The 15,432-nt window shown below is 40.7% G+C and overlaps 1 protein-coding gene and 1 long non-coding RNA gene across 2 annotated transcripts; one reads left to right on the top strand and one right to left on the bottom strand.

The window, feature by feature from the left end:
• Positions 1-1,451: 1,451 nt before the first annotated feature.
• Positions 1,452-2,726, bottom strand: LOC139107253 (uncharacterized). The gene is made up of 3 exons (XR_011546487.1): positions 1,992-2,726; positions 1,651-1,912; positions 1,452-1,532 (listed from the first exon to the last, which is right to left on the bottom strand). It is a non-coding gene; the product is annotated as an uncharacterized lncRNA (long non-coding RNA).
• A 1,490-nt stretch (positions 2,727-4,216) lies between these two features.
• LOC139107075 (fibrillin-1) lies at positions 4,217-15,426 on the top strand. The gene is made up of 20 exons (XM_070664346.1): positions 4,217-4,604; positions 6,341-6,655; positions 6,768-7,280; positions 7,532-7,679; positions 7,790-7,998; positions 8,502-8,657; positions 8,736-8,888; positions 9,031-9,168; positions 9,583-9,874; positions 9,962-10,143; positions 10,219-10,550; positions 10,654-10,913; positions 11,068-11,388; positions 11,517-11,605; positions 12,129-12,469; positions 12,682-13,112; positions 13,168-13,501; positions 13,567-13,819; positions 14,278-14,407; positions 14,552-15,426. The coding sequence occupies exons 1-20, from the start codon at positions 4,520-4,522 to the stop codon at positions 14,958-14,960; spliced, it is 5,091 nt and encodes a 1,696-aa protein (XP_070520447.1). The 5' UTR covers positions 4,217-4,519; the 3' UTR covers positions 14,961-15,426.
• The last annotated feature ends 6 nt before the right edge of the window (positions 15,427-15,432 follow it).

The following is a 15,432-nucleotide window of genomic DNA, read 5'->3' as shown; positions in this document are numbered from 1 at the left end:
CTTTTACAGCTATATATATCGAGCTGTTTTCTTATTTTAATATTTTAGTATAATATTTTAGTTCAAATTTTATGAATTGATACTTGAACGATATAAAAATATGTTGAGCTCAAGGAGTTCTGTACAATTTTCGATAAAAGTATTGTAATGTACATTTTGTATTTTATTACGTATAAATGAAAACGTGCTCTGTATCCATTTTGATCAACGTTAATTTTCCGTCACAATAGTTTGAAAGCTTTAACTTTAATGGGGACATTTATCACGAATTTATCACTGCTCAAAATAATACTTCCATCATGTCACACCTCGTTCATGTTCTTCCACACTTCGTGTCACGATTTACTCATATAAAATAAGTGTTTCGTGAACATTTCTTACATTTGATACATGACGTATTTCTAACGATGGTTTTACTCCACGTGATTATCGAACAGTATATGACAGAAGTAAAATCAACATACAAAGTTGCGACGATATTCTTACATTACGTCTTTGTCGATATAAGTATCGGTATGAAGAGAATGAGACACAAGTTGTCGATTATACATTCGTATCAATAAACCGAATCTCGTTGGTTACTTTGAATTTTTCAAAGCCTAGGAGGAAACAAGCAATTATTATATCTTGGATAGAAAACGCTCTCGTAGTCGATTTGATAAAATAAGCTGTAATTGTCTAATTTTAGAATGAAGTACAACAGCGTTCTTTTTTAAATTAAGGATATATGTATACATATATATTCTCGTGCTGTTTTATTTTTTGGATATGGTTTTGCCAGTATTTATTATATTAATACGCGTTACCGCTAACATGTGTGAAAAAAAAATTGTCAAAATTATAGAAATAATAAGACCAATAAGATTCGTATTTTATCATTAGACTCTTGTGTATTTATGTACTATATTTATTGATTCCTATCAATTTGATATGTAACGTTTAAGTGTAACTAGAACAAACCATGCACATGTTTCGCATGTGCTATTTTTCGAACGGTCCTAAATCGTGCGCGTCATTATAATTGGGGGCATTAATTAATTATAATTTCTGTTTGATAATTGCAATAGAGTAACCTATGATCGACGACGGGTTGCTGATTCAAGAGACTATTACGAACTACGAAAAAAAATCTTGCAACTTACCAATTTGCGTGAGTTACAGCGGAGTTGAAGTTCTGCCGGTGACTGTAACATAAAAAAGAAAATATTATATTAATGTACATGTCAGTTAGTGAGATTAATAAAAAAAAAAAGATTTTTTTTTTTTATTTATACTTACTTAAAAGTTGCTCCGCCGATGCAGGATGCCCCCCGGGCCTGCTCCTCCTCTCAGTTTGGACGTCGTGACGAGTCCTCCTTCCGCGCACAAGTCACTCGCGAATATCCCGACCGTGATTCTACTGTCGCGAAATTTACTGAACACTATATCGCGCGTTATTTTTCGCACTGCTGAAAAAGAAAATCCTGAAAAAGAAGACAGGTTACAGGCTTACCCAATCTGCATACAGCGGAGTTGTAAATTTCTGCCGGTGGCTGTAACATAAAAAGGAAAATATTAATGTAGACGTGCCGAAAAATTAATAAGATTAATAAAAAAAAAGATAAAAATTTTTTTTTAATAAAGATATAATTTAATAAAATTCATGCTTACCTATAAGTTGCTCCGCCGATGCATGATGCCTCCTGGTGGGCCTGCTCATCCTCCCAAATGGGACGTGACGAGCCATCCTTCCGCGCACAAGTAACTCGCGAACGTACTCCCGTAAAAAATAATCGTATAAAAAAACGTCCGTAAACTAGCGGCACTCCCGAAACGACCGACGAACCGGCTGCGGTTCGTATGATGACTGATATCGGCGCACGGCACTTTAAGTTCTCATTAATCGATGCGAAGCAGCGGAGTTTCTCTTGATCTGAAACACACAAATTAAAGAATTATTTTATAGATATCACATTCAAAGCATTTTATTCCAAAGACAAATTTATACTTACCCTGGGGTTGCTCCGCCGGGGCAGGATACCCTTCCTGGGCCTCCTCCTCCTCTCAGGATGTCCTCGGGATGTCAGGTTGATTCTTGTGCTTGCACCAAGCGGCGAACGAAATACGGCCGCGATATGAAACGTTCCCCGCACTGTCTTTCTCTAGTTCTTTAAATTCCGCACTGTCTTTCTCAAGTTCTTTAAATCCCGCACTGTCTTTCTCAAGTTCTTTAAATCCCGAACTGTCTTTCTCAAGTTTTTTAAATCCCGCACTGTCTTTCTCAAGTTCTTTAAGTCCCGAACTGTCTTTCTCAAGTTCTTTAAATCCCGAACTGTCTTTCTCAAGTTTTTTAAATCCCGCACTGTCTTTCTCAAGTTCTTTAAATCAATCACTCGAAACACGTTGAGAGTCTCAGCCGCGACGGAGAAGACGTGCGCGAGGTGCGGATCTCACGTTCTGACGATGGCGGATGCAAGATAGTCCACGATACTTTCGAGATAGTCCACGACACTCACGAGATAGTCTACGATACTCCCGACCGTCTCAAATCTTCGAATTCGATACGAGAAACGGGCTACGACGACGCACGGATGCCTCGACATTTTCGTTTCGAACTCGGACCGCGTGCTCGCCATGACCTCTAGTAGTACGCAGTAGTTGTCGAGTCATTGTTCTGCGCACTGGACACTCGCGAGATAGTCCACGACATTTCCGACCGTCTTAAATCCTCGAATTCGACACTAGAAACCGGCTACGACGCACGGATGTCTCGACATTTTCGTTTCGAACTCGAACCGCGTGCTCGCCGAGACCTCTAGTAGTACGCAGTAGCACGTGTCCACATAGTCTGATACGAGCTCGTGATCAAGTGATCGATGGAGCGCCGTGATTGGTCGGCGCGCTAGGGAAACTACGCGTCGACCAATCACAGCGTTTCACTAGATACAGGTACATGATGATGAGTCGTGAGAGAACACACGCGGATGCCTCGACGTCTTCGTCTCGAAACCAATGCTCTTCGTGTGGCCGCGTGTCCTCTTGTTTACAGCAGAACAAGTCACGTAAGCCCATTGCGAGATCGCGATCAGGCAATCGATGGAGCGCTGTGATTGGTCGGCGCGCTAGGGTTTTCTATCACCCCAAACGAGAGAACCAATCAGCGTCGGCTTTAAGCGGTAACAATAAAATTGAGATTTAGCTAATCAGGCGTTTCTTACACTTTTTTATAACTTCTCTCTGCTCTCATCGTCACTGACGTGAGAGTGTCACCAACTTTCTTTTTCTAACCTTCTGATACTTCTTGAGCATTTTCGGAGTCTTCGCGCCGAGAAACTCCAGAATTGACGAATTTAGCATGTTACTTACTTCGAATTTCTCGGCCACTTATGTAAGTACATGATTAAATTACCGTTTTTATTTAATTGTAATTGAGAATTAAATACTATTTATTCAATAATTGATGTACTATTTAATAATAAAAGATAAATGATAGAGGAATATCGTCGTCGAAGACTGTTTCTTGCAGCTCAGATGATCGCACGTTCTCTCGTTTGGCTCACTTGATGCTGCGTAAGTAATAACTTAAAAAAAAAAATAAATAAATAAATATAATTGACGCCCGAATGTATTTTTAAATTATATTTAAAGAAACGAGAAGTGCTGAAATATTATGTAAGATACATGCATCCGTAGTTTGTTGCCAAAAATTATTAAATATAAAACAACTTTCTTTAATAAAGAATAGCAAATAACGCGAGCGAAGCATGCACTTTGTAGTATCTGCAGTAGATTATAAATTGTCCCTTGTTGAATTTTTGAAGACGCAGCTCACGCCTGACGGATGGTACGAAAATTCGCGCGACAAAGAGACCACTGTTGAGAAAGCCTTGACAAAAAAAGCTGCTTTGTGCCGTGGCTTGGAGAAGCAGAAGCCGCGGAAGAAGTCACGAGCCCGGCGAAGAGCTCGAAGAACAAGCAAGATTAGATGTTTAATGAGGAAAAATCTTCATTTAAAGTAGATTGATCTTTATCATTTTTTAAATAAAAAAATTAAAAAATGTATTTTATTTTAATGAAAATAATCGGTTTCAGAGTCACATCACACACGGAGTCTGCGAGCGTATCACGCGTATTCTCATATCTAGCGAGATGGAGAAAAAAAAAAAAGGAGAGCGAGAGAGAAAGACGGCGGATTTGTAATGCCACGCAACAGTGTGCATGGAAGGAGGGAGGATGAGGACGAAGGGTAGAAGGAGAGGGACCTTGCGAGGGAGATGTACAAAGGTGCAGATGACAAAACCGAAGTGCCGGCGTACCAAATGCTTCAATGTAAGCTGAACGCTCGTCCGAGGCGCATCCGGACGAAACTTCCTCGGGACGGTTGCTCGCGCATTTTTCACGAACGGACTTTAAAAGGAAAAAGTGAAGAACTCAGGAAGTTGGGTTCGCGACTTTTCCGAAAAGCGGAAAACTGCGATTCGCGCTTTGATCGCTACGAAAAATCGCGTGAACAATCACGGTGCTCGATCAATGAGAAAAGATGGCATGTTACGTCGATCTCGCCGCGTCCTTTATTATCCTCCTCCTGATGGTCCACCTGGAGCAGCTGGTCCTGCACAAACGAGGTATCGTCATCCGAATAAAGATTGAATATCCGATCGAAACACTTGAATCAATTCGCCAAAAATTATTTGGGACCGTTCAGAAAAGTTCGAATGATTACCGCGCAAGTTACTCACGTGAGACGTTGAATGAGATATATAATTTCTTTTAATATCTTATTCAATCCTTTTTTTTAAATAGATTTTTATATAGAATATACCTAACTAAATCGTATCACTTCAATATTAAATAAAAGTAAATTTTAACTTTTGGAGTACTTGTATGAAAATCATTAATATTGTATAAGAAACTTCTTTCAAAGATACTTATTTTAATTATTAATTACGAACTGTTTTCTCTAATTGGCAAAATAATCGAGTCCCTGATAATTACGATAGGCTAAATTTCATTGCGTTACAACGATGCTCAATGTGTATATATGGACGTTAAGCAAATCATTCTATTAGTTAGTTCTCCATTGACCTAGGCTTATTTGCGCACGCGAAATACTATGAATTACGTTTGATATTACAAAACTTCGTGGTAGTTCCACGAAGTGAAATTTAACCGCCAATATTCCGAAGATATCGATAATTGTATTTAAGTGGGCGACATGGGCGCAGGCAAATTTTTTTTAGTATCTGAGAGTATCACCTTTTTCGCATTTTTTTAACTCGTCACATTTATTATGAATTAATTGTTGCAATTAAAATGAATAAATCTCCCTAAAGTTACGTAACTATTTAACATATTTTAATATAATTAATTTAAATTTAATAATTTTGAAAAACTTATTTCAAATTAAAGTTTTTTTTTTCTTAAAAGGGTAATATGTAATCTTTTATATTTGTCGTATAAAATTCTATGTTAATTTCAAACTGATCTTTACAGCCTTGACGGCCTCATACTAAATTAATATTAATAAATCGATATCAAAAAGAATAAATGGTCGCTCGACGCCCATGGTGGTTTCGTACATATAGCGTGTCGATTGATATAAATTAATTTTCGCATTATATGTAGATCTGACGAATTGACGAACAATTGAGATTGTGAAAGCGCTATTGGAGGATCTCTAAACTCTTCGTAGAAACTGTTGGCGTGCTAGACTAATATATTTTGCAGATAAAATTCGCGACTTGCATCTATCAGTAAGAAAACACACGAGTCTAGGAGAAACGAGATTTTAACATTTTCGCTCTTATCAATGTGTAAAGCGCATTTTTTGTCTACGTCAGTTCCTTTCGTACATTTCCTCAATAGATATTTAAATCTTTTTCATTTTTACCGTAAAATTGTAAAGAAAAAAAAAGAGGTTTAATTTATTTCGTTGGAGGCTCTCACATTGTCCAGTAGAATTGCGTGTTACTAAAATAAATAAAAAAAATTATCAAACTTTTAAGTAATTGACGAAAGACTTGGGAAAGTGATAAGTCTGACAAAAATCAAACAGAACATTTGACCTAGATACGCCTGTCATCTTGTTTTCTTCTAGATTAAATTTACGGCACACAAAGATATAAAGACGAAACATTTAAAGTTGTTTCAAGAAATCACGCGCATATATTTATTTTCAATTCACTTTACTGTTCGTCAAGAAGTTATAAAGGTTTCCGTATATGAATTTAGCCGAGTCGAGATGTATGAAAGTATCTGGCGCATTGTCATTGAATTAATATCAAATATAACGATGCAGCAGCCGGGTCTGCTTTTCCGAGCAAATTTGCACGCCTCGCTTACTTTTTTTCGCTCGAAATAGCGCTCGTTGTCGAGGGAAGAATGGAGGCTCAGTTCAAGAAGTGCTGCGACCTTGGCACCTCTTGGGCTCAGGAAGGTCTTAGGTGCGAGAAGTTCATCGGACCCGTGACCGGAGTGCCGAGGGTAGAGCAGGGTCTTTGCCTGGAGGCTGTGGACATCTGCTGCGTTCGGGCCTACCATGAGCTGCAATGTGAAAAGGGAAAAGCTGACGCGCGTCAAGGTCTGGCCTGCGTGACGAGCACATCGTCGCAAAAGCCGTCGAGGACATTCAGCCGAGGCGACTACCATCGCGACTGCTGCGAAGGCTGCAAGCTAGGTGGCTCAATTTATATCTTATGAATTACGTCAGGAATAATTAATGAGTTTCTTACTTACCTCTTTTGTATAGATCATTTTTAACTTATGTTGCATTATCTCTGCATTATTAGGTATTCTCGCGGGGTCTATGAGTCAAGGATGCTCCTTCAAAACCTTCTCGTTTGGCATTCCTTGGGATCCTGCGTTCTTAGAATGTTGTCACGAAGCGTCACCGAGTTCCACGACGGATTCTACGAGCGAGAGTCTATCAAGCGAGAGCTCGACCGAGACTGATCCAGATTTTTGGTCGACATCTTCGTACTCGACGTCATCATCGTCGTCGTCGTCGTCGGTGTCACCTACATCGCCGGAATCGTCTTCGCTGTTTCCTTCATCACCGGAATCGTCTTCTCTGTCACCTTCATCGCCGGAATCGTCTTCTCTGTCACCTTCATCACCGGAATCGTCGTCGCTGTCACCTACATCGCCAGAATCGTCATCGCTGTCACCCTCATCATCGGAATCGCCATCGTCATCATCGTCAGAATCGTCGCCTTCTTCATCTACATCATATTCGTCCACATCGTCGGATGATCCGTCTTCTACGTCGCCAGAATCTACGTCGTACTCAGTACCAACTCCGGGTAATGCACATTTTATAAAAAAAAAAAAAAGATTTATTGTCTAGAACAGTACTTTCCCACTCACTAAGAGTGCTCTGTTACAGGTAATGAAATTAGCGAACTATAAAAGATCTATCTGCGAGTAAAATTGCTCCGTAAATAACTTGGTACTTACGCATCACATTTCTCGAGAGCACAAGCACTTTTTTTTCCCCCTTTCTTCGTAGTCGGCGTGCAGGCACAATTTTAAATCACAGCGTTCTTATTCACAGAGGTGGACGATATCTGCCAACTTATGAAAGGTATGCTCTGCACTGACATATGCGTACCGACACCGGGCTCGTATCGCTGCGAGTGCCGTGCCGGATTCACTTTGCTGGAGGACGAGAAGACCTGTAAACAGGATTATCCAATCGACAGGTTTAAACAATACAGATTCTTGCGAATATTCTTATTCATACGAAGTATATATTAAACTTTTTTTTTAATTACGCCAAGTATATTTATTTAAATAATATTTTTGCTTTTAGATGCAAGCCGACTCACCCTTGCCAGCATCGGTGCACCGACAACGGGGCTGCTTTCGTGTGCAGCTGTAATCCAGGATACGACTTGGCTAAAGACAAACGTTCCTGCATATTGCGCTTACCGAGAAATAAAAAGCCAGACAAAAACAAAGATGATGAACCGTTGTGCCCGTTGGGATATCGTTATAACGCTACTACACAAAAGTGCGATGGTACGTATGATCCTAAGAAGCTGTAATACTCGCGTGCAGTTTAGGAAACAATTTGATAAATTAATTTTCGATACAATCCGTTTTCGCGACGCAGATCAAAATTATCTATTAATTTCGATTGAGTAAACTCGTATTTCTCGTGTTAATTAATTTCCGAAGAATTAATCAGAGCGAGGAATACGATTTTATCCATTTATTAAAGCCACAGATTGTTTTGATCTGTGTTGCGAAAACAGTCACGATAACAAGAGAGCATCCTTTTTTATTTAATGTAACTAATATTCATATCTCATATTTTCTTACCTTAACATCGTGTCGGTTACATCGCTATGTCGCTGCATTGTTACCCTGCTCTCGTATTTCGCTTGAACTGTGCGAACTGCGACGTAGCTTCTATTTATTCTGCAAAAATCAATTATCGTTCAATCGCTGCTTGTTTTCGCGACCGAGCATTCGATTTTCGCATATGACCGCCACTTTTCGCGCGCCAATCCATTAATCAGACCTGAACGAGTGCTTGGAGCTCGATGTATGTCCCGACGGAGGATGCCAGAATACCGTAGGATCCTACATTTGTATCAGGGAGAGATTCGCAAAAAATGTGCCCTACGAAGCTTGCCCACCGGGCTACGAGTGGCGGTTTAAAAGTGGATGCGTAGGTGAGTTTTTCTTTGAGATTATTAGGCGCAATCCTCTTGACAAATTGCAGATTGAGATTGACTTGTTTTTTTTTTCAGATATCGACGAATGCGCAGTTTTATCAACCGCTTGTGCCATCGACAAGCCGTTCTGCGTAAACACGCAAGGTAGCTACACGTGTCTGGAAATGACGGGGGTGAAGTCCTGTCCAGCGGGATTCAAGTTCGACAAGCTGGTGCAGTCGTGCAGAGGTAACGTTAACATTGGCAATTCTAGCGCGATTGCCCGGTCAAGCATTGCCGAAGCTCGTTCGCCGGTAATGCGAGACGATTGAATTTTCTGCGGAAAATCTGTGCCCTCTTCACGCGCTTCTTTCGCTTATTTGTTAATCAGACGTGGACGAGTGCGCGGAAGCTATACACAGCTGTTTGCCAGATGTCGAGCAATGTCGAAACATCGAGGGTGCCTACGAGTGCGACATGAAATGCGGGAAAGGATTCACGTACAGCATCAGCCTGGGTGACTGCGTCGGTGAGCTTTTATTTATTTAATTGCTCCAAGGATTATTAAATAAATCTTTGGCACACGATAATAACTCGTCTTTTACCAAAGTAAATTTACTAATACATACTAACTTGAAATTTTCAGTCTTTAGTGAATAATATGCACGCACCTCGCTATCGCTATTTTCTTTCGTTATAAGTCCGAGTGATCGTCGAAAAGGTTATGAATTACCTTGGAAATGAATTTGAGTTCAGACCTATTTCAGCATGCAACGCTTCACTCCCGTATTTTTTATGCATGTGAGTAGCGAGTTAATTTTTTTAAACAATTGGGCACTTGATGATTTGTATGTAATCATAAATTATACAATATATTTCAACAATTTACTCTCAATAATTTGTCAAAAGCAAACGAATTAATTTTATACGTACTTTTTTTTAGACGTAGATGAGTGCATCGAGTCGAGAAATCCTTGTCCCGATCCCAGTACGATATGCGTTAATACGGAGGGTGCGTACGAATGTGTGAAGACATCAGCTAGCTCGTTCCCGCATCGCCCAAGCGACAAACAGTCTGATCGCCAAAACAATGCACAATCGCGAACTTGCACCGCGGGATACAAACCTTCCAACAACTCCGGAATAATGGTGTGCATCGACGTCAACGAGTGTAACGAACAGTTGCATTCTTGCGAACTCGACGAACGTTGTGTTAACGAAGTTGGTAGTTACAGGTGCGCGATGACTTACTATATTTTGTTTATATAAATTTAAAGGATAATTTTAATTAATTTTAATTAATAATTTGAAAAAAAAAATAGATGCGTACCGCTTGAAAATAATAAAAATTCGTCCACCACGGAAGAAACCAACGAAAATCAACGTGATGATCGATTTAGCAGAGGATACAAAGTAGAGGTAACGAGCGTCTCGTCGGTCACGAATGAAGTCGAGGATTGCGACGATGGTTACTTTTTTGATCACAAGTCTGGCCGATGCGTTGGTAATTATTAATCTCGTTAAGTAATCTTATCTATTATATTGTAAAAGTTACTAATCGTTAATCTACATATTGCAGATGTCGATGAATGTACCAATAGAATAGCGACTTGCAGCTTAGGCGAGCGTTGCGTGAACACCAAAGGCGGGTATCGATGTTCTCCAACATGCCCGCCTGGTTTCTGGCTGCGAAACAATTCTCGATCGGCAAACCAAGCCGAAGAACTTTGCGAAGATATCAACGAATGTTTGCTCGGCTTGCATACCTGTGACAGTGTGACTCAATATTGCCTCAATACGAATGGTTCTTACGTTTGCGGGACGCGAACCACCGCTAACAGTAAGGAGACGACGGTCAGCAGTACGTCAAGAAGACCATTCGTTCGTTCGCGCTATAACAATAAAGTGCAGGTACTCGAAAGCAATTCTGCAAATTGTGAATTACGTTGATTTTGTGAAAACGATACGATTACTTTTTTGACGTAATTTAACGTAACGTTACGTCGTGTTCCAGAATACGGACCGTTACTGGTCCACCGAACCCTGCAGACTAGGATATAAGAGGGATGCGTATACAGGCTATTGCGTGGACATAGACGAATGTGCGGTCGGCCCCGGATGTCGAGATCACGAGAGATGTACAAATACTCCAGGGGGCTACGATTGTTCGCCTCTTTGCAGTAGTGGCTGGTACTTTAGCACAACGATGAAGAGTTGTCAGGATGTGGACGAGTGCTTGTTAGGCAGGCACGATTGTCCTCAAAGTACACATAGGTACGCTTCTTCACTTTTGTAGAAATAAATTACAGACCGGGCTTTATTTCTTTTTATAATAAGTATTTAACGATTAATAATTTTTTTTTTTTTTTACCTTGTTTCTGCTAATTAATGCTCGAATTCATAAATATTCATGGATGCTGATTCACAGATGCGTCAATACCAACGGATCTTTCGTTTGCGAATTAATACCGCCCTGCAATCGCGGCTACAGACGAGCTTTCAACGGCACCTGCCTGGACATCAACGAGTGCACCGAGAACCTGCACAATTGTCGACTGAACTTGCATCAGTACTGCGCAAATAAAGACGGTGGCTTCGAATGTTTAACCAGACTGCCTTCCTGTTCATCCGGATACCAGTATTCTTTGGGTACTCAACGATGCGAGGATATCAACGAGTGCTTAACCGGGCAGTACAGCTGTGACACGAGACTCTTCGAAAGATGCGTTAATTTGCCGGGTACATACAGGTGTGTGATGTTCCTTTCTCTATTTTTTACAAGATTTATTAAATTTTCTATCTATAGTTTTGTATTAGGTAAATGTAATAAAACAGAAATTAGAAATAAATAAAAATATTCGATGATATATCTTGCAGGTGCGACAGACCTCCTTCTCCTCGTCAACGTCAACGACCAGCTTGTCCTTCCGGCTACCGATATCATTCTAATTTACGCAGGTGCACAGGTACATTAATAATTTTTATATTTAATTAATTTAATTTTTTAAATAAAAAATTGTTTTTCTAAATTGTAAAAAGTTATATATCCTTGACTATTTTGATAGTGTAAACTTATATTTTACAGTTTTAACAAACACTTCAGATATTTTTCATGTTTTCAGAACTCAACAAAATAATTTCGAGCTCGGGTTTACTGACTGATGCATGTTTGATAGATTTCTCGCTAATGCATGGGTGAATTATGTTATTTTTATCGACATGCTCAATTAATTATAAATATTATTACAGATATGCTTCCGCTTTTGTCGTATCAAATATGTTTTATGTGCGATTTCATTATTTTAATTCCTTCCAACGCAATACGCTCTTGTCTGAAAAATAAGTATAATTTTTAAGCTTAAACGTCAAGATATTTGTTTTGCTTTTTTATTTAATTAAAGTATTGTCTAAATACTTTTAATTAAAAAAAAATTAATTGTATTAAAAGAAAGGTTTAAATTTTATTACCTAAAATATTTTTAATTATAGATATTGATGAATGCGCGGAAGGGTTGGATTCGTGCGGTGACGAGGTTTGCTATAATCAACCAGGTGGTTACAGCTGCGCTAAACCACCCAGTCCAATAACTAAAAAACCGTCCACGACGCCTATACCGGCACCGATGAACGAGAAGTGTATGCGCGGGACTAGATTCGTAAGGAATCGCGGCTGCGTCGATGTCAACGAATGTAAAGAGCTCGAGGATGCTTGCAGCAGCAACGAGGAGTGTGTCAATACTGTGGGCAGCTATACGTGCACCTGCAGGACCGGTTTCAGGCGTGACAATTTCACGCAGGCTTGCGTCGATATCAACGAATGTCAATTGCAGGTATTGATAACTATATGACGGTAAAACTCACGGCGGGACACTGGAAACTCACGTGAATGCGTTATGCGCGATCTGATATTTATAGCGTGAAAAAAAAGATCCAAATATAACATCTCGTAAATTAAATCGAAGAAGATAAATTGTATTAAGTTTGCGCTAAGTCTTACCTTTAATGCGGAACTTTCCTCTATTAATTATATTTTGTTGAGCAGAACGACTGCTTGTCGACGCAACGATGTGACAACACGGTTGGCAGTTACACGTGTACTCGTTTTCTACCTTGCGGTACCGGTTACACACTCAACGCCGCTACGGAGATTTGCGAGGACGATGACGAGTGCATCCTGGGCTCTCACGACTGCGGACCCGGGTATCAATGCAGAAACACCCTGGGCTCGTACCGTTGTGATCGCGTTCCGCGTACACCAACTTCGCAGCCACGCACTTCGCCGATGACGGCAACGAAAATCACGACAACGACGACGACAACGACGACCCCGACGTCGCTGACTCCAGCTGGTGCAAATTGCCCGAGTGGTTTTGAATCCGGCTCCAGCGGCAAGTGCGTAGACATAGACGAGTGTCAGAAAACGCCGAATCTCTGCGGCAGGCAAATGTGCATCAACATTTTAGGATCCTACAGGTATGCGGGAAAAATTATCGATGAAAGCCACAATTACGCAAGGAAATTTTTACAGATGCGCTGGAGGATCCAGAGTGATCTGCGGGCCCGGTTACTCTCTGGACCCGGTTTCCGGACAGTATTGCGTTGACATAGACGAGTGTCGAGAGGGAACGCACGAGTGCGCCAAGGATCAGACCTGCGAGAACCGGCAAGGTGGATATCGTTGTATTTGTCCACCCGGTCACGCAGTCGGGCCAAACGATGATTGCGTAGACATCGACGAGTGTAGCATTTACGGCAGCAGCATCTGTGGATCGAACAGCCGCTGCGAGAATACTATGGGTTCCTATAAGTGTCTGTGCTCAGAGGGCTTTGAGAACGTCGGAGGAGCCTCCGGAATCTGTCAAGTGAGTCGCGTTGTAACTTAAATAGCAGCACGGAGTGTTTTCTCATCTCTCGCAATTTTCTCCAGGATGTCGACGAGTGTCAGCAAACGCCGGGACTTTGCCAGCACGTGTGCCTGAACGTGTGGGGCAGTTACAGATGCGGATGCGAAGCTGGATTCAGGTTGAATGCCGATAATCGATCTTGCACCGATATTGACGAGTGCGCGGAATTTAAGGACAATAATCTCTGCATTGGTATTTGTGAGAATACACCAGGAAGTTACGCGTGCAAGTGTCCCGAGGGATATAGGCTTGGAATCGATGGTCGAACATGCCAAGGTAATCACATACACGTAAAAAACGGTTACACGAAAAAAAAAAAAAAAAAAAAAAAAAAGGTTTAATAAAAATATAAAAAATTAAGATACTTTAAGTTAGAGAGATAGGAGGGGAGGAATTAATTACGGGTTCCGAAGAGCGGCAATGTACGTTCGTGTAACATAATCGCACAGATCGATGAGATGGAAAGTGAGAGTCCGTTTACGTGAGTCATGGTGCCGTAATTTCGCTACGAGAAGCAACGCATTCTATCCTACTTTACCCCACAGTCAAAACGGCGGTGCAATTTGTACTTGACCCGTTTGCCGGCGAACTGGAGCATCAGCTCGGGTCACCGGTGCATGAACGTGCACTCCTACAATCTCCTCAATCTCGCGTAATCACGACATCGTTGGCAGTCACGAAACCGCCACGTGCTGTGTAACGACGACTTAATTGTCTTCTATGTATGTTCACAGACATCGACGAGTGCGAGGCCGGCCAGGTTTGCAGGCAGCCGGACGAGATGTGCCAGAACACGCGCGGAAGTTTCCGCTGTAACCGGATAAACTGTCCTTCGGGATATCAGCGGGACCCTATGAAAAAAAAGTAATGATTGAATAATAGATTCAATCTTGTTTAATTTAAATATCCGACATACTTATATGTCTGACAATTCGTTCAATATTGAGCTTTTAAATGTAGACAATTGTCTGATTGACTTAATGATAAAGGTCCTGCTCGGAATTTCAGCCGCTGCATACGTTCCCCGAGATACTGCCGCGCGGAGGATTTGACTTGTCATCGGTCGCCCTCGCATTACTCCTACAACTTCATCACCTTCGTAAGCATGCTGCCTATTCCATCAAGCGGCCAGCTAGAACTTTTTACTATGAGGGGAACTCATCAGCCAGAATCGATGATACAGTTCACTATGGCCTTGGTAGACGTGCGTGCACCACCGGGGATCGCACGCGCAACAGAATCTTGCTTCGCCTTGAAAAGACCGGCGCCGTCACAGGCGGTTCTGGTGCTGACGCGCACAATTCCGGGACCGCAAGAGATCGAACTGGATCTCAGCATGGAGATCTATCACAATAACTTATTTGTCGGAAGCGCTATCGCTAAAATCTTCATTTTTGTCTCGCAATATGAATTCTGAAAAGAGTTTTAAGCAGTGGTAAAATGAAGACGAATAGAGATGGAAGTTATGATCATAAAATGACGCAATTTAGAGGTACGTTTGATTGCCTGATTTACGTGATTGCCTCTTCTTCCGTAGTGTCATAATCATATGAGCAGCAAGAATTACATTTTCAAATTATATTATCTTGTTTTACGTAATAATTTCTTGAATAAAATTTCTTGAATAAACAATACGAACAGTCATCTGCAAGAAATTAAATGTAATTAATATTTTAAATGACATATATTTAAAATTAATCTGCGCAGACTTTTTCATTCCTTGCTCATTTTTAAATATTAAAATAAATATACACTAGCATTTCGATCGTAGACATGTAAAAAGAGCAACCTAAGTGTATATAGACTCTTATAAGTTAACATATGTAAAGGATTTAAACAAGAAATAAATTTACGTTAGATGTAACGTATAAAATTCATAATAATTTCTG

Source organism: Cardiocondyla obscurior, linkage group LG12 (assembly GCF_019399895.1).
Source record: "Cardiocondyla obscurior isolate alpha-2009 linkage group LG12, Cobs3.1, whole genome shotgun sequence".
NCBI classification, from domain to species: domain Eukaryota; kingdom Metazoa; phylum Arthropoda; class Insecta; order Hymenoptera; family Formicidae; genus Cardiocondyla; species Cardiocondyla obscurior.
Note: the sequence above shows the minus strand (reverse complement) of the source record. Positions and strands in the feature narration are given on the sequence as shown.